The 19,566-nt window shown below is 44.5% G+C and overlaps 1 protein-coding gene across 7 annotated transcripts in view; it reads left to right on the top strand.

The window, feature by feature from the left end:
* The window catches only part of rapgef6 (Rap guanine nucleotide exchange factor (GEF) 6), a 140,546-nt gene that overhangs the window by 103,465 nt on the left and 17,515 nt on the right, over window positions 1-19,566 (top strand). For all 7 annotated transcript variants that reach the window (XM_083986273.1, XM_083986274.1, XM_083986272.1 and 4 more), the window contains 8 exons: window positions 807-959; window positions 2,013-2,177; window positions 4,001-4,108; window positions 4,338-4,541; window positions 5,669-5,777; window positions 5,882-6,125; window positions 11,345-11,502; window positions 16,421-16,661. In XM_083986273.1, coding sequence (XP_083842399.1) covers window positions 807-959; window positions 2,013-2,177; window positions 4,001-4,108; window positions 4,338-4,541; window positions 5,669-5,777; window positions 5,882-6,125; window positions 11,345-11,502; window positions 16,421-16,661 — 1,382 coding nt within the window. The remainder of the gene's footprint in view (window positions 1-806; window positions 960-2,012; window positions 2,178-4,000; window positions 4,109-4,337; window positions 4,542-5,668; window positions 5,778-5,881; window positions 6,126-11,344; window positions 11,503-16,420; window positions 16,662-19,566) is intronic.

The raw sequence follows: 19,566 nt of genomic DNA, 5'->3' as shown, positions 1-19,566 counted from the left end.
AAGTCTTTTGTTTTGTTCAGGTTCTTCTTTTTCACCGTGGACCGGAGGTTTTGAAGCCACAGAAGCTGCACATCTGAATTTAGACAGTTTCATTTCTTACCTTTCAGCTGTGTGTCATGAAAGGTGAAAGTAGGTGAACCATCACCACGTTGATGTACTGTAGCTATAACTTAAAATACAGAATCTTGGTTACTAATTTTCACAGCACACTGTTGTTTATTACAATGAGCTATTGTATTTCACAAATCCTGTTTGCTAACAGCCCTGCAGGTTTCTCACAGTAGTGAGTAGGTCTTGATATAGCAATGTGGTGTTGATAAGTTCATGAAGGTTTGTGGTAACTGTGCCTCTCGGAGGCCGCGGTGCCCAGTTCCTCCAACACACACATCATTTCCTCTCTAGAAACGCACAGGAAGTTGCAGAAGTAGACTTAGCGAGGCAAATGCAGAAATTGGCGATTTGAGTCTGAGGGAAGCACAACGAGTACGAAGGCTGCAGGAGAGCAGAGTCACGTCCCCGCGCGTTTTCATGTCGGTGCGATACGACAGGGAGGATGCTGCAGGGAAACGGCTAGTTGAGGCGTTGAGGCGACTTTGGACAAACACTGACCTGTCTTCTGTCGATGAGGTTGAGTTTGAGTGAGGGAAAAGTCTTGCTGGATCTCCCCCTCTCCTCTCCGTCCCATGCCTCTCTCCACACGCCGTCATGTTTCTTCTGTGCTGTTGTTCGAGTACCCGAACGTGGTGCAGAGCAACGTTCTGCTCTACTACAAGTTCACCCGCTGTCCCCATGTCGTCCTCGACCAGTTCGTCTGCATCGCCCAGGAGGACTACTGGCGCATCCTCAACCACGTGGAGAAGAACACGCACAAGGTGGAGGAGGAGGGCGAGATCGTGATGGTGAAGGAGCACCGCGAGCTTGACCGCAGCGGCACCAGGAAAGGACACATCGTCATCAAGGTCAGTGACTTTTAAAGTGTCGAGGTGTGAAAGGAGATGGAGGATGGTTTGACTTACAGAAATACATTCAACCTTGTTCAGGAACACGTCTTATGAAGGTTTAAACGTGCAAGGATGAATGTTAAGATGTTCATCAATAAGATAATAAGCAGGTGTAATCTCAGCTTAAGCTTTATCTAACATCTCCGACTTCTTCAAATCACAAATATCAACCTTTTTTTCTCCCCCATGATTGATCTGCATTGATCTGATCCCCGTCTCATTGTGAACAGTCTCCTACAGAAGCATCGATGCAGCTGCTCTGTGTTTCCTACTTGATCGTTCAGAGGCACCGTTCGCGCTATTAGTGTTTGCCGGAGCGTTTTCTTGTCCGTTACATCGCAGCGCTGCAGCTCCGAGGCCTTTTGATCTTTTTTTTTTTTTTTTCTCCTCTCCTCCTCCTGAGGCGGGCGGCCAAGGTATCGATCGGATAATGGGCCTGAATGATTCTTCTTGGCCGCCGCTCCAGAGGAAGGCGTTCAGCTCCCGAAAACATGTCCAGCGGAGATGAGTCAATTCACAAGTGTTAGCGTTTCCGCTTCTGTTTTTGGCTTTGTTCTTTTTTGTGTCGGACAAAAGTGGATGGCTTTCTACTTTCTGTTCCCTGTCCACACGAATCGTTTCCCCCAGAAACCTCTGCTCCGGTGACATTAGCAGAGTCACTGAGAGCAGAAGAGACCTCTTTATGTGTGAACACCGGAGATCTGCTGCTTAGAAATAAAGAGATTAGTCCAACATATGACGTGTATTCACTTTATTCAGCCCACGAAGCAATGAGCAGTGTGTGTGTGTGTGTGTTTTATTGATGGTTGACTGACACTTTGTTCAATAGCTGGATCTTACGTCCTTGTCACTTTTATGATTAATGTCGATATAGTTTATTCAAATTGGTGTGTGCATGCTGCTTTCTATATGTGTGTGTAGGTTGCCTTTGCCCTTGTGTCACTTCAGCTGTCATACATGTGCATAGTATGTTTTTCTCTGTGTATCCTCATATGTGTGCGTATGTTCCAGGGAACCCCGGAGCGTCTGATCATGCACCTGGTGGAGGAGCCGTCCGTGGTCGACCCCACCTACATCGAAGACTTCCTGCTGACCTCCAGGACCTTCGTGTCCAGCCCCATGGAGGTCGGCAAGAAGCTGCTGGAGTGGTTCCAGGTGGACAGCCTCAGGGACACGGTGAGTGTGTGTTTGTGTGGAGAAAGGCTGACTTTAGTCGTTTTTAGTCTTAATACAAAACGATTGGATGGATCCCGGTAAGAAAAGACAAATTTGTGTTTGTCTGCACAGGTTTTAAAGGGATAGTTCACCCAAAATTGAAATTTCACTCATTATCTACTCACCCTCATGTCGCCTAAGGGCTGGGAGAAGTTTCAGAGTTATCCGTGGCTTCTCTGAGTTACAGGGGGTCTCGGCGTAGCAGTGCATGTCCATATAACGGTTGCAAATGGATACCAATTGTCTTCGTAACAAAAAGACACACCAAAAAACATCCAAATACCTCCATGCTGCTCGTATGTAATGTCCGTCTTGTATTGAAGCCCCGACATGAGAAATTGTCCCGAAAAAAATTAAATAAGTCTATATTTCAAGCTGGTTTTGTAGCGGAAGCTTCTCGAAGCTCCTCTTCCCGGTCCGTCGAACTGGGAAGAGGAGCTTCGAGAAGCTTCAATACAAGACGGACATTACATACGAGCAGCATGGAGGTATTTGGATGTTTTTTGGTGTGTCTTTTTGTTACGAAGACAGTTGGTATCCATTTGCAACCGTTTTATGGACATGCACTGCTACGCCGAGACCCCCTGTAACTCAGAGAAGCCACGGAGGACTCTGAAACTTCTCCCAGCCCTTAGACGACATGAGGGTGAGTAGATAATGAGTGAAATTTCAATTGTGGGTGAACTATCCCTTTAAAGTTTGTGTGTGTTATTTGGCCGCAATGTGAATGTTAAGGTGTTTCATTGTGTGTAAAACGTTTTGTATTCATGCACGTCGATGGAAATTCACGTGTCGTACCGCTCACACTCTGATCAATACGAGTTGTGCCAGCTCAGCTGTCCTTGAGCCCGCCGGCTATTTGTTGATGCCCGACACTCCCATTGTCCATAACTGCTTTAACCTAAGATTAGTCTTGTACTGTCAATAGTCTTTATGTGTCGTGTCATTCAGGCTTATAATCTTCAGCTCCATTAAACAGGATCTAATCCTGAGCAGGAAGAGCAGAGGGAGAGAGAGAGAGTAACGAAATGTGGCGAGAGGAGGAAAAGAGGAAGAGGCAGAGAGAGAGAGAGAGAGAAGGTGGAAATTGATTGATTGATGCTGTGTGTTGATAGATCGGTCGCCTCTCTCACCTTTTGCTAAAGGTTAGGACAACGATGCCACCGCTCTCAGTTTGCAGACGTGATTGTTTCCACATGCTCTCTGCTCCGAGTCTCTCCTCTAATTCACTGTGGGACAAAATGAAGCCGTTAATCAGCGGTTAAACGTTTTCTCTGCAGTGATGCACACGGTCGTTATTTAGCTTCCCCTGCTAATGTGTTATTAGCCACCACAGAATTTATTTACTTATTTATTTACTTATTTTTACTTGGAAAATAGAGACAGAAGGAGATTTAGTCGGGCTAAATAAAGACATGGATCCACCACAGAGGATGCATTTGGTCAGAGTAGAAATTAAAGAGAGCTATAAGCGATCTAACCATTACATATTCATTAGAAATTATAGCAATTTTAGTATGGTAACATAATACGTAAGAATAACCTCTAAATTATTCATGTTATCAAGAATGTATATACTTAAAAATCACCTCTGACAACAGCCTCAACAATAACAAGAGCTCTCAACAAACCTAAGTAAACAGAGTGAAGTAGATCACACTCAGATAATCAGAGGTCTCTGAAGAAGTGCAGAGAAAAGAGGAATAGTTACAGGAAGTGTGTGAACATGAGTGTGAGTGTCGTGCGCCAGCTGACTTCAGATTGTCACTGTGTCTAAAAACAAGGTAACGAGGATCGTGCTGCTGTGGGTCAACAACCACTTCAACGACTTCGAGGGCGACCCGGCCATGACGCGCTTTCTGGAGGAGTTTGAGAAACTTCTAGAAACAACGGTAAGTTCGACATCGGTCTATACTTTAGGTTTCTATTTTCACAACAAGTGTCATCGAATTATTATTTGCAATCAAAAAACCTGGTTTCTAAAGCAGCTAAAACCACATTATTACATTTCCAAGTTTGTTTTTGCATCACTCCATCCCACACCTTGTTGGAGACAAAAGCCGATGTTAAATGCATCACACCTCGGGCTCATCACTTGCCCATTTTTCCCTCCCTCCTCAGAAAATGAAGGGCCATTTGCGTTTGCTGAACATCGCGTGTGCAGCCAAGGCGAAGTGGAGACAGATCACTCTGCAGAAGGCGTCCCGGGAGTCGCCGCTCCACTTCAGCGTGCAGGGCGGCAGCGAGAGAGGATTCGGCATCTTCGTGGAGTTGGTGGAGGAAGGGAGCAAAGCCGCAGAGGCCGGACTCAAACGTGGAGACCAGGTGAGAGGAAACAACCCGAATGAGGGTTAGAGCTAAGAACCATCAGGACTCTGCCTTCAAAAACGTCTCGGACAATATTGTTTAAAACTAAAATAGGATGAGATATACTGTAGATAATTTTCTCATGATCTGAGCAGCTCTGTGGTCAGCACGCCTTTTCTCCTTTTCTTAGCATCTGCTCCCACATTTAAAATCTTCCCTTAGATCAGTACCTGTATCATGGGCTTTTCAACTGTGACCAGAAATAAGTGAGTCTGGTCTTATAGGACACAAAACTGTGAAACTCTACAGTTTTAAAAGCAGGTTTTCTTCCTGGTCTGTCTGACAGCATCCTTGCTGTGAGGCGTGGTGTTGATGTCATGGTGCTTTTCTGCAGCAGGAACTCTGAGACTGAGGTTAGGTCATGGAAAAAGGAACCAGTTACAGTAAAAGGGAGGTTTCTTACAGATGACCGGCTCGGTGGTGAAGCCCTGACCTGAACTACAGGAGAGAGAAAAAAAAAGGAAACTTACAAAAACACATAGCTCATTAATGAACTCTACAAACGGCTGCAGCTTGAGAAGTAATTAGAAAAAAACATATGAATCCTGACTCTTGACTCTCCTCAGTGTATGTGATCGTCTCTAATCGGAACTTTATTTGTTTTATTTATGGACTTCAGTTCAAACTTTGTGCTCCCAGTCGGTCAGGTGTGGACGAACAGTTAATAATATAAAAAGCTCTCCTTGTTTGCGTCAGTGTGGAAACTTTCTTAACGTTCATCTTCTAAAGTTTGCGATGCCGGTGGAATATTTCCTTATTTATAATTCTGAAAGTGTATTTTGTCTCAGACAGGAAATGTTCTGTCTCGCTACTTCTATTTTTTTTAATATGTTGATTAGCACAAACCACAGATTCACTGCCTCTAAAGGTGATGTGCAGTTAGTTAGTGGTCAAATCGCACTGGACATCAGTCAGTCACACACTCGGCATACTTCCCTTTTTATGTGACACTTGTTCGCACTTGGGAAAACATTTGATGTCGTAACAGCAAAACAGAATAGAAATGTTGTTTCAGATTCCAGTCAGGGACGATCTACAAGTGTTTTGTTTTAACCGGTTTTGTCAAAACCTGCTGCTTGTTTCAGATCATGGAGATCAACGGTCAGAACTTTGAGAACATCTCCTTTTCCAAAGCCTTCGACATCATGAGAAACAACACGCACCTCTCTCTCACAGTCAAAACCAACATATTTGGTGAGTTTGGTTACACACTGATGGACAACAAGCACAATCTGCTGCAGTATCAGTTTAAAATCTCTTTTTTTCCGATGACCAATCCTGCTCCTCTGTCCATCTAGTCTTCAAAGAGCTCCTCAGCAGGATTGTGCACGAGAAGAAAAATGGCGGACCTCACATTCCCAAGATCCAGGAGAAAAAAGGGAATCGCTTCTCCATCCCTGACCTTCCTGGAGACATGGAGTTCCCCACGGACCACAAGAGCACCAGGAAGATGAAGGCCAACACGGTGTCGGGAGGACGCAACAAGATCAGGAAGATGCTGGAGAAGACGCGCTTCAGCATCCTGCCGCCCAAACCGTTCAGGTAGGAGGCTTCATGTGAACCATGCTCTCTGTATTATCACAGGCTTCTACAGAAAATTTAAATATTGACCTAAAAAACAGCCACATAATGAGCCATAAACACAACATGGCTTGAGTCTAATGTAAAAGAGATTCATACGAGCGCTTTAAACGATGAATAATGTGAGTTCAAGTGGATTTTCTCTCCACTTTATGGCCAAATCTGAGACCTCCTCAATAAAAAAACGACTTTAAAGCGAGTTAGCTGGGCCACAGTCCCATCTACTGTCTCTGCATCAGAGTTGTAGCAAGCTGTGACCATCTGCAGACAGGAAATATTGGAGGCGTGAGCAGAAATCTAAGCTTCTGACTGAGCTGAGCTGAGCTGCTCGACGCTGCTCTCAAAGAGACAGAAAAACACATTTCAAACTTCTCTCGTGGCAGGAACGAACAGGAAATGGAACAATTTCACCCAACTCTGACTGCAAGCTGTAGCTGCATGTTTCGACAGCTCACAGTAACACACAAGCCCGTCCTACTTCCAGCCGTTGATCTGAAAATTAACTTTCTCTACTGTCCTGGTCGTCGTCTGTGATGCTGGACTCGGTGTCTTCAGCTGCTTCTGCACTGTCTTCATCCAAATCACAAGAACACAAAAGGCAGCATCAGCATCGTCATCATCATCCTCATCATCATTTCACCACCGTTGCTGTCCTCCATAACTAGCCATTGTACTCGCAGCATCTGGAGCAATTGGGCGCAATCGTGCAGAGAGAAGCTCACATTCAATATTCCGCCCGTGACGTTAACGCGCTGATACAGACCTGATTTCATTTCATCATTTCACGCCTCTCCAGGCCTCATTAAACTCCACACTGTGTCAGTGCTGGAGAGAGAGAGAGAGAGAGAGAAGATGCTGTTCTCACCCTGTCAATTACACAGCTACAACTCCCACACTGCAAACACACACATACACACACAGACACACTCGTACTTGCAGGAACACCGTGCACGTCCTCGTCCCCTCACTTTTTCCTCCTTCCTCCCTCCACCAGTTTCCAGCGCTGCAGCAGCGATTACGTCCACAAAGCTTCACGCAGCTTTGCATGAAAACCCCGATTGTGCTCCGTCTCATAATGCAAAAACGCCATCACACGCCCATTGATCCGCCTCGGTGCACAGCTTCCAAAAAAGCTCCGCGCCGTTTTCTATTTATTGACCAAAACAAGGCCTTTCATTGCCTTTATGTTGGCGAGTGGGCGCCATTGAAGCCGCTCTTTGATTCAGAGGAATCGACGGCTGATTAAAGCGACCAGAGATGAAGAAGACGGGAGATTCGGGTCAATCGGGATTCATCAGCGCCCGTTTGTTTGTTGGATGGAAATCTGAGGGAAGGGCAGTGTTGTAAAGTTGTTCACTGGATGTGTGTTTGTGTGTGTGTGTGTGTGTGTGAATGGTACAGGCTGTTCTGAATAGAGCACAATTTAAGATACCACACACAGGCAGTGAAAGGCTCACTGTCATTTTAAAGGACACATTACATTAACTCTCACAACCTGTGACCACTGTTGCCATGGTGCAGCCTCTCTCTGACTGAAGCAAAAAACCTCATTTAACAATTTAAAAACCCCGTCCAGATGCCTTTAACCAAACTCACATACAAACACAAACCCACTCTCTCTGCTTCTGCTGCTTCTTCTTCCTCCTGCTCGACATCATGTTCCACTTCAGACCAGGATTTTATACGACAAGGACACGCCGGCAATAAACAAGTCGTTTTTCTGCCAAATTAAGACGTCGGGGCCTCGGTGCGTCCACCTCTACACACGCGGCCCATATTGACTAACTCTGGTGATTTACATCTCACAGATTGGAAAGCAATAGACAGGAGGTCTCAGCCTGCAGCCGCGTCCTCTTTAGATTTAGTGAGATGATCGTAAAAAAAAAAAAAAAAAAACAGCGACCTCCACGTCCTGTGATGTCATCTTCATCCTCTGTGCTTATTTATTTATTTATTTATTTTATTTTGTAACAGTCACATGCACTAAACCTTCGTGTATATCACGATGATTATGATGTGATTTAGTGTTTGTGCATCTCAGCGTTCAGCCGACAACAGTCACATTTCACTCCACGGTCACTGCTGCAAAATGATGTTCCAGATGTTTGATTTAGAGAAGACAGATACGTTTTTGGAGTCAAGCTAAATAAATCGTTCTTGGAGAGGAAAAGCAGAAATGCACTGAAATTTATTTTGTAAAGGAAAAACTGCAGCTCATACAAAATGTACCTTTAAATTTTCATTTATATATCACACATCTATACAGTATTATTCATTTAGAATAACAAGTTAGTAATCAGGAGTAGTTCTGTGTGTAATTCATAACAGTCAAACCTTTTCAATTGTAACTAAATAAACTTATAACTGCAGTTTTCTCTCATTTAATGAAACAATGCGTTGACTGACTGATTTCAAATGCAATATTTAGACATTTTATAATTGGGAAGTCCTGGTCATGTGTCTATAGAGGCAGCTTCGGATCATCAATCATTACTGATCATTGGTTAAACACGTGTGATCAGTTTTAAGGTGGTCGGTGACCAGGAGCATCGATTCAGATCGACCAATCACATTTTTCAATTGAAAAGTGACTAAAAGTGGGGGAATCCCAAATGATGAACTGAGACAAAAGCTTTTTTTTCTTAACATTCACATTTTCTCTGCAGCTTCTTCCTGCTACGAGTTGTGAAATTATTCTGTGTATTCTTTGTGAATGAAGTCCAAGTATTGAGGAAGTGTCGAGTCGACTTCTCCTGTCGTGTGTCGTGTTTAAAACTTTGCTGCCCGTTGTGAAAATGCTGTTGACATTTTTCTGCCTATTTATTTCAGCAGACCTGTCAGTGTGTCCAAACTTTAGCTGTTGTGTAATCTGTCAACCCGACGTGTGTGTGTGTGGGTGTGTGTTTTGTTTCTAAGTGTATGTATATGTATATATGTATGTATTGTGTGTGTGTGTGTGTTGGAGGAGAGGAGGCGTCGTCTTTGTGGCTCTGCTGATCCCTGAACCTCTTCACCAGAGCTCTGCTTCTGTTTCTTTTTGTTTTTTTGTTTTTTTTCTTTTCTGTGTCGTCTCTCTCCCGTTTGTCTCCGCTGCTTCAGGGGCCTGTTTGGGTAAGACCTCTTGTGTAACTCCCCGTCCTCCAATCATCTGATTCAGAATCCATCTGCAGATGTGCACACACACATACATACACACACACACACACACACACACACACACACACACACACACACACACATACATACACACACACACACATACATACACTCATACATTTATCAGCTCTGTTGACCTTCAGCAACATGATTAGACGACTGAATCTGAATTTCCTTCTCTTCATTTTCTCATCCAAACTCTCCAATTAAATTTATGCTCTCCACTTCAGTCTGGACTCAGACTTGAGTCGTCCTGTTATTCAGCCAAATCTATTCTGCAGGGATGTTGCAGAAAACATCCCAAGGCCTTGGTTCAGTGTGGAGTGTTTAATGGTGAAGAGGAGCAGAAGGTTTTAGTTTCTGGATGTTTAACTGTGAGCTCTCCTGGTATCTCACCGGATCAGGTGGATAACTGCCTGGATATGTTTTTCTTTTAACCTTTTCTAAAGCTACACATCTTATCTTTGTCATTATTTTAAGGAAACTGATAAATCTAATACCTAACCCATACTGAAGTCATTTGGACGGTGATTGGGGATCATTCGGTTTCAGTCTTGACCCCCATTGATCCTAGTGTGATTATGATTAAACCTCATGCTCTGTATCAGGCTCGATATCATCATTATCCTCTTTCTCAGTCGCCTTCGTCCGTCTCTCCTCCGTTTTTCACCACCTTGCACATTATTGAATCGATTCCTAACGTAATTCTTTCTCTTTTTATGTTGCCGTCCTTCTATCTTTAGTTTACCTCTCTCTCTCTCTCTCTCTCTCTCTCTCTCTCTCTCTCTCTCTCTCTCTCTCTCTTTTTCTCGTGACGTCTCAGGGTTTGCTACAGCAGCATGAAGCTGTGTTAGTGGAAGCTCTGCATTACTGCACCATGTTTAGTACATATTGTACACACACACACACACACACCTAGAGGGAAGCTGCAGTATGTATGCACTTCAGGGCAGACTCTCCATTGCATTGACCACAAGAGCTCCAACAGTTTATACGTACATCATATTAAACTGTGTACTTAACATCAGTGTTTTTATGATGTGTTGAAAGTCTGAAAGAGAATTAGAGGTTAAAGTTTAGTTAAAGTTCTATAAAAACCACCACAGTCTCATCCAACCTTCAGACACATTTATCATTCGGCACGAGGCCGAGGACTCTGAGGGTTTGTCTGGGAACAGTTGCCATTTCCACCACATGTGTGCAGAATCCAGGCATAATAATGAGGCCATTAATGTAAAGGTTGCTGTTTGCATTTCCCCCGGCGAGCCCGAGGAGCCAGGTACAAAGGCTCCTGTCCGTCAAGTCCAGTTTCGCCTCATAATGTGACCGACAGCTGCACGCACACACACACACACACACACACAGATGTTTGAGGGCGGAGACACAACGTACAAAAAGTCTCAATATAAACATATATATGACATATTGTTTCTCTTCATACGTTGCTCCTCTGTTTGTGATGTTTGTGACTAGAGCTTGTGTGTACAGTATCAGCCTCATTGTCTCGTGTTGTGTGTTGTGTGTGTTGTGTGTGTTGTGCGTTTGGTGAACTTCTGTGTCTCTACCTTGTGAATGCCTCTTATCAGTTCCAGCCATTCATGAAACCGTCTCACAGATGAATCTCTGCTGCATATTAAAAGAAAAGCAGAAACAGCGATGTGGGTGTGTGTCGCGTTGCCGTTCTGCAGGAGTCGACGTTTTCCGATTAAAATCTCCTGATGTATTTTTTCCTGCCGCGTTATGAGTTGTTGTGATTTTAATATGTTCTCCAGATGGAGGGAATCACACTCTAATACCTCTGCTTAAAACTCATAACCAAAACAAGGCGGAAAAAAAACATTCAGGAGCATTTTTTTTTTTTTAAACGTCCACTGCTGCAAAATAAAAAGTTCATTTCAGTTCATGAAGTGAAAATCTAATTCTTCTGTTTGTCTCTCTTTCTCTCTCTCTCCTTTATAATATCACACCTTTTTTCTTTCAACACCATCCCTTCTTCCCTACCTTCCCTGTCTTTTCCTCTCCAGTGATGGCGGCATGGGTCAGTCCCAGGACGACAGCATCGTGGGAACCAAACAGTGTCGTCACAGCGTCGCCATCATGCCCATCCCCGGCAACCTGTCGTCAAGCAGCCCCGACCTGCTGCAGCCGGCCACCAGCGTCCTCGACTTCTCCAACCCTGCAGGTAAGAGGAAAACTCTCCTTCTCCTCCTTCTTCTGTTGCTTTTGTGGGCTTGTTGAGGTTTGTCTCCAGCCCCCGGGGAGTGTTGGGTAATTATGTCAGTGATGATAATTGAATTTCTCAGGTTTTCAGGCGCTTGAGGAAAAGAAGAAGTGTCAAACCGAAGCAGAATTTGTACAAACTTGAAACCTGAAAGCATTAGAACAATCATGTGCTGTTTATATCTATGCAAATGATTGACTCTTAAGTAGTTTGTGTGGAAGCGAAACCAGACTGAGCATCGCTGAGCCTCTCAGGTGTCAGACAGCTCCGCTCAGCTCCGCTCCGCTGCAGCACTTTGTCATGTTTGACTGGAGACCTCAGGCTCGCCGCGCGATGAAAGCCACTTGTGGTCTGAAGGAGTCCAGAGCCGAGGGACTGAGACGGAGAGAGACACTGAGCAGACGACCTGTCATTCAGAGGAGGAGAAGAACTGTAGAGTTGGATGCACAGGGAGTTTTTTTTATTTTATTATCTCTGTCTCTTCTTGGAGAAGACAAACAAATGTTCAGTCACTCAAAACAAGCAACAAGATGGTTTCAGGTTAGATGTAGCCACCTCACACACACACACACACACACACTGGGGGTTGTCCCTCCTGAAGTGTCACAGAGCTGCTGCTGAATCGTCTCCATCTGACAAGAATTAACCTCCTGGACGTATTAGTCTCTTTCCTGTCAGACGAGTTTCTGAGCCTGTAATTATTTAAACTAACACGGAGCAGACCCCCGTGTGTGTGTGTGTGTGTGCGGGCGGGTGTGTGTGTGTCTGTGTGTGAGAGAGAATGAAAGAATGAGTGAGGAGAGAAAGTGGACGAGGTGAACGAGTGTATGCCGCCCTGATTTATTCCACCACCCATTTGTCATTAAGGTCCCTCCACACACACACAGACACACACACACACACACACACACACACACACACACACACCTCCCTAGTTTGTAGACCTATACATCATTGTACTAGCGAACCAACACACACACACACACACAGACACACATGCACACCAACTGGGCCTCCTCATCAATCATCCACCATTATATCAAGTTTCCTTTAGTATTCTGGCCCGTTAGATTTCACAGTGGAGGACAGAACAGACCAGGTGATCTACTGGGCTCTGATCGCTCCAACATGGCCGCCAGAGGGTCACACTTTATTTAGATTTACTGTCTTCTATCGGTGGTCTATTGGTAAATACTAATTTGTGTGTAACTCAATCCTATTACTACAAAAAAGAGAGAGAGAGATCACGTTCTCTAGCTACTTCAAACTAAAGAATATATGATTATCAACTATAACTGATATAGTTCCAGTTTATTAGTCAGTATTATTAACTTTATTTACCATTTTTTAGACAAGTCATAAAAAGCTTTCTTGGTTACTGATGAAAAATAAGATTAAGATCAAGATAAACGGAGGAAAATATGTATGTTTGCATGAATAAAGAAACTTTCATTTAGGCTCTAATAGACAAAGTAATGAATCAATGAATTGAATAATCCATTGATAATGATAGTTTTAAGTTCATCCCTGCTGCAAACAAGAGATGTTGATGCTGTTTTATGTCTAAAGGGACAAATAAATGTTTTATGTTTTCTCATATACGTTGTTCAGAGTAAAAACACAGATCTCTCAGATCTTCAGCTTCTCTGTTTCTTTGTTTCTTGTTCCCTCCTCTACCAGGACTGCTCTCTCTCTCTCTCTCTCTCTCTTGCTGTGATTTTAAACAGATGTTCTGGTGTCGACATGATGAGTCACTCTCCCCTCTGCTTTCCCATGAACACATTAAGGCTACTCTAGAAACTCCACTGGTCTTCCCTCCTTTTTCTGTCGTGATGTTTCCGACCACTATTTCTCTTTGTACTCCTCCTCCTTCTCCTCCTCCCACACACACACACTCTCTCTCTCTTTCTCTCTCATACTCTCATATTCACTGTGTTTTCCTCTTTTTCCTCTCTGCTTGCCAAGCCCTGGGACTCTACTGTAAGTATAAATACCTTCAGAGCCACTGTTTGATTGTGCTTCAGTAAATATTCCTCCCAACAATCCCTTTCCTTTTTTTTCATTTTCCCCACCTCACTCCATTTTGCAGCTCTGTCTCCTTTTAGCTCTGGGCTTCGACCTCGTGGTGTGTTTACACTTCTCCCACTTGTAACTTTGTTCTTTTTCAGACAAAACTGCACAGAGTGAGGACATGTCTGTCTGTTTTCACTCTTTAAGGCGTTGTCTTACAATCTTTTCTTCAACTTTTCATTTGTAAGAAGAAGATTGAGTCGTATTTTCTCAACAAAATCGACAGATTCTTGCTTTTTAACCACAAATATATCTAAGTCCATGCATTTAAAGAAGAACATACATGAGGATGTGTAATAGGATAGTGCCACAGAGTCTTGCATTTTCCTTTTTGTGTTTATTTATTTCAGCCCCTGGTGTTTAACCCCTCAGCTTCCAGCCCCACCCTTCTCTGCTCCGCCTTTCATTTCTGATTTATGTCCTTTCTGACTCTGATGGATTGACGGGGAAAAGCTTTGACAAACAGTGGAAGGAGGAGGAGGAGGAGGAGCCTCTCTTTGTGCTGCATTTGCAAACCCCCCCCCCAAAAAAAAAAAAACATTTGACTCCCTGTGCACAAATCCTATTTGGCTTCGCTCTGTGGTGTTGTTTAAAATGAATGATTCCCCATTAAAGACGATAATTGATTGGATGTTTGGCCGGGGGCGGGGCAGCGATCATCTTCCTGTGTGCAGGTCATGTCGCGGCCCGTCCAGAGGATTAAACATGATTACCCCCACACCCCCACCCCCCCTCCTCTGGATATGATAGCCGGCTATTTAGCCAAGAGCTTCCCACACTCTAATCACAAATCACAGCTAATGAGACACAAAGCATTTAGCTTCCACTCAGCCGCCCGGCTGCACATAAACAAAGAGGAGCTCCACGGCTGCAGCAGCACACAGCACCAGAGCAGGAAGCTGCACACTGATACACTTCTTTATATATTTTTTTTTTTTTTATTCTCACACATCATGTTTCTGCAGGTATCACATATATGTCATGTGTTTCAAATCAATAACCTCACAGTCCATAAAGAGGTCGTTCATTAGCACCAAGACATCAATATGTCCAAGTTCAAGGGACCAGAGAAAAGCTGCGTAAAAATCAGTGATTACAGCAGAAAATAAAAAAAAAAACCTCAGGAGGGTTTATAGTATAATCAAGCAGTAAGGTGACAAGGAACTGTAAACATGCAGAGGGGGTGTGGGTGATGGTAAAGGTCATGTAAAGTATTGATAATGAGGAAGGAAACATGCAGAGTTGCAGAATAGAAAAGAACATTTGGTTTCACCTATTGAAGTAGAAATAAGCCTTAAAGGGGAAAAACAAGTGTGAGACTATTCTCTATTATTTTATATGCTATGATTTTTTATTTTTAGATAAAAAAAATAAATCTTAAAACAGCAGATATAAAATATAAACCGTAAACTGTATTTTAATGTCAGGTTTGATTTTAAACGTATTCTTATTGGCTAATTGGCTCATGCAGTTTGTTTCTGAATGTTGTGCTGCAGGTTTAATGATGATGATAAAGATGCTGCAGTTACTGTCATGTCAACACACATTAGAGATCCTCGTTAATAAGGCTGAAGGTAGCGACTTTGTGTCTGAGCACAGTGAAGGCTTCTCTGGTTGATAAACATGAGGAAGCAGGTGTGTGGTTGTGTGCGTGCATGGCGTGCGTGCGTTTGTTTGCGTGACTGCCTTGAACAGACTCATCGCTCAAGCACCACCCTTTATTTTTTGCAGATGCCACCTTTTCTTCATGATCTCCCTCCATTTTCAGTAAACATGATTGAAACTAAACCACATATAGTACTCAAACACACACACACACACACACACTGCAGCTGTACTGTATGACAGCTTCATCTGGCCCGACTCCCTCTGCACTTGTCACCGTGCCGTGTTCATAACTCAGTGTTTTAAGGCTCTTGGGCTGCTGCTGCTGTCTAATGGGCCGTGGCCTCTTCTTTACTCAAACACTGGATCTTTAATGCAATATTTCACTCCGGGGGAACGTTTCCATTATTTAACACACACGCATCTCTCTCTCTCTCTCTCTTTGGAAGTCGTGTGCATCTGCTGCTACAGCATCAGCCGCCCCAGGAACCGATACACCACATACACTATACATAAGCTGTAGCTGCAGCTGGAGTGTGCCTCATAATCACCACCAACAGTCAAGATTATTATTGTAATCAATCAATTAAGCAACAATCTAGTTAAAGGCCCATTTTTTGGTACTATTTTATTGTTTTTATGAGTTATTCATTTTGTGCACTCATAGCTTTACATGGTATGTTATATAATACAGTTCATTAAATGATTTAGCTTAAACTAATTAATAATTAAATGAAGAAAATGTGTTTTAATTTAACACGTCGTTTATAATCTGAGATGACCCAGGGACGACGGCGTCTGTGCTCTATAATGTAGTAAAAGCTTTTCCTCCGTCTCCATTGTGTCCTCATCCCTTCTGGCTGCATGTGTGTTGTTTATCTCACTGAATAACCGAACCTGTGTTGGTTTATAGTTGTTTAAAGGTGCAGTCTGTGTGTTTTTATGTGTGTGTTTGTGTCACTGACATGAAACGTACAAATGTAGATGTTGCAGATGGAAGAATTGATGAGATGATTGACTTTTAGATAAAGAAGACAGTGTTGTGATGTGGTTTAACAGTGGGACGATTCAATAATGTTATTATAAATGTAAATGTCTTTGACCTTTTTCTTTTCCTTTCTTGTCAAATATGGAAATTACAAGTTAACTGTCTGATTTATTACCGTTATTAATTAGCATTTCTTGCTTCACTCTTGGCTCTCAGACATCCCGGACCAGGTGATCCGAGTGTTCAAGGCTGACCAGCAGAGCTGCTACATCATCATCAGCAAGGACACTACGGCCAAGGACGTGGTCGCACACACCGTCAACGAGTTCGGGCTCGTGGCGGCGCCGGAGACCTACTCCCTGTGCGAGGTGTCGGTCAGTCCGGAGGGAGTCATCAAACAGCGGCGCCTCCCCGACCAGCTCTCCAAACTGGCCGATCGGATTCAGCTCAACGGCAGGTGAGAAAATCCACAAACTGCAACTCAAACCCAGAGAGAATCCAACATGAGAGCGTTCCTGTCTCTGTAAATGGAGATGGTACGCCTGAAAACCTTCACAAACCAGGAAGTGGTGATGTTTCATGTTCAGGGAAACGCGTCGAAGATGGAAAAGAGGCGTTCAGGGCAGTTCTGCTGGAATCGAAACACAGTGTGAGAGTTTATATCGAGGGAGTTAACTTCCTTTTCCTTTTTTTCTTTTTTTTTTCTCAGATTATTTTTGGGTCGGTTCAAATTCCAGGAGGCAAAAACGCTGCTCAGTATTTTCTACAACTACTCTGACTGAGTTTTTACCCCTCAGATAGATTCCCAGACCTGCAGTGTGTAAGAGTTTGACTTGAGCTGCTCCACTAGAAAGTTGATCATGTACTACAGTGCTTGTATATTGATTAATTCTCCTGCAGCAGTGGTTCACTCCTGTTTCTTTCTGGGGATACAGGATGTAGCCCCGTGATGTAGTTAATTCACTGAACTGTAGCTTTGCAGAGGTGTTAATCATTTCCTGAGTAAATGTCCTGGTGGTGAGGGGGGGGGGGGGGGGGGGGGAGCAAAGTAAACCCAGCAGGAGTCCAGGTCCCGAGGAGCCGGATGCAGAACCACTGTCCTAGTTCAGTGTGCAAAGATAAATCAAGTGGCGCTGCTCTTTAAAAGTTTTTGTAGTTTCTGCTCTGGGCGGAACAGAAGCCGAAACAAAACAACAGTTTGTAGTTTGAGCGCGTGTGTCGCTGCGTGTGATCCCAGAGGGTCACACAGATCGTGGATTTAATTTAATTTTTTTTCCCTTGCACCTTCAAGTGTCTGATTTGATTTCACTTTGTTGTCGTGGACACGGTGAAGAAGTCTCAACATCACTTAGGAGGACGCAGCCTTTCTTTGTGTGACGTTGTTGATGTCTGCTTTTTAATTTTCTCGCACCAAAACATTGTCACACGACGGTGGCGGAGCGCGTTGTGTTGCGTTTGATGTGCCCCCGGTTTGTTGTTGTCGTCTTTTTTGGTGCCAGACGCGTTCCCTTTTAAGATGAAAGTCGGTCGGACATGAAGGATAATTGGACAGCAGCCCTGAAGTCTGCCTTTAAAATCACTTCTCCATCAGTTTTTCACAGTCTTCCCCCTCTCTCTCTCTCTCTCTCTCTCTCTCCTTCCCTCCCTCCCGTGGTCCCTCATCCATTCCCTCCCAACTAGGTTAGCATAAATATTTCATCCTCTGTCAGGGGCGGAGGCCTCAGCAGACAGCACGGCACGTCGGGAATTATTCATACACACACACACACACACTCACACACAGACAGTCGCGTGCACACACACACACACACACACACACACACACACACGGGCACCACTGCAGACAGCTGCTTCCTTCCTTCCTTATACACAGTCACGCATATGTGTACATACACACATGTGTCTGCTGTGTGTTTACACAACACAACGACGGCACGCATTGATTTTCTATCTCCGTGTACTGTGTTTGCACATCTATACGCAACCATGACAACCTCAGCAGCGCACACGGGACACACAGTTGGTGTGTGTGTGTGTGTTGGAGATAGTTGTGGTGGTAACACCCAGCCTCCTCTTCCTCCTGATGGACGGACACTGTGACATAACGTTAAGACAGAGAGAGAGAAAGAGATCCATACGTCTCTTCTTCATATTGGGAGTTTTTATTTATGACAAACTAAAGGGACAGTCCTCTGTGCTTTTACATTTATACATATACATTGTGCAGTGTCAGCAGGAAGTAGTGTGTAGTAGTGTAGCAGCAGCAGCAGCAGCAGGAAGATGCTGCCCCTCTTCACCTCCTCTTCACCTCCTCCTTCTCTCTGGCTCACAGAGGGTCGAACAGGAGGCAGCAGCAGCCTATAGCAGGCTGTATGCACGTTGCCGTAATGCGTATAGATATTTAAGCTCCACACACACTCACACACACTCACACACAAACTACCAGTGGCTATTTAAAATGGCTTCGTTCCAGTGACTTTGCTTTGGCCAGATCTACTTAGCATCGCTTTGTCTGTCATTAATTTAATCTCTCCTCGTCCTCCTTTCCTCTTTCCTCTCCTTTCCTCTCTCCTCTCCTCTCCTCTCCTCTCCTCTCCCCTTCTCTCCTCTCCTCTCCTCTCCTCTCCTCTCCTCTCCTCTCCTCTCCTCTCCTCTCCTCTCCTCTCCTCTCCTCTCCTCTCCTCTCCTCTCCTCTCTTCTCCTTTCCTCTCCTCTCTTTTCCTCTCCTCTCCTCTCCTCTCCTCTCCTCTGCTCTCCTCTCCTCTCCTCCTACCCCATCCTCTCCTCTCCTCTGCTCTCAATTCTCTCCTCTCCTCTCCTCTCCTTCTCCTCTCCTCTCCTCTCCTCTCCTTCTCCTCTCCTCTCCCCTTCTCTCCTCTACTCTCTTTTCCTCCCCTCTCCTCCCTTCTCCTTTCCTCTCCTCTCCTCTCTTTTCCTCTCCTCTCCTCTGCTCTCCTCTCCTCTCCTCCTACCCCATCCTCTCCTCTCCTCTCCTCTCCTCTGCTCTCCCTTCTCTCCTCTCCTCTCCTCTTCTCTCCTCTCTTCTCCTCTCCTCTCCTCTCCTCTCTTTTCCTCTCCTCTCTTCTCCATCCTCTCCTCTCCTCTCTTTTCCTCTCCTCTCCATCCTCCCCTCTCCTCTCCTCTCCTCCTACCCCACCCTCTCCTCTCCTCTCCTCTGCTCTCCTCTCCTCCCCTCTTGTTTCCTCTCCTCTCCCCTTCTATCCTCTTGTTTCCTCTCCTCTCCTTCTCCTCTCCTCTCCTCCACCTCCTCCTCCTCTCCTCTCCTCCTGTTGGAGATCAGGCCTAGAGAGAAATGGCCCCTTTCCCCCTTCTCATTCAAGCACCTGTCGTCTGTCTTATCT

Source organism: Trachurus trachurus (assembly GCF_905171665.1).
Source record: "Trachurus trachurus genome assembly, chromosome: 14".
Taxonomy (NCBI): Eukaryota; Metazoa; Chordata; class Actinopteri; order Carangiformes; family Carangidae; genus Trachurus; species Trachurus trachurus.
The sequence above is the reverse complement of the archived record's forward strand: the minus strand, read 5'-3'. Positions and strand labels throughout refer to the sequence as shown.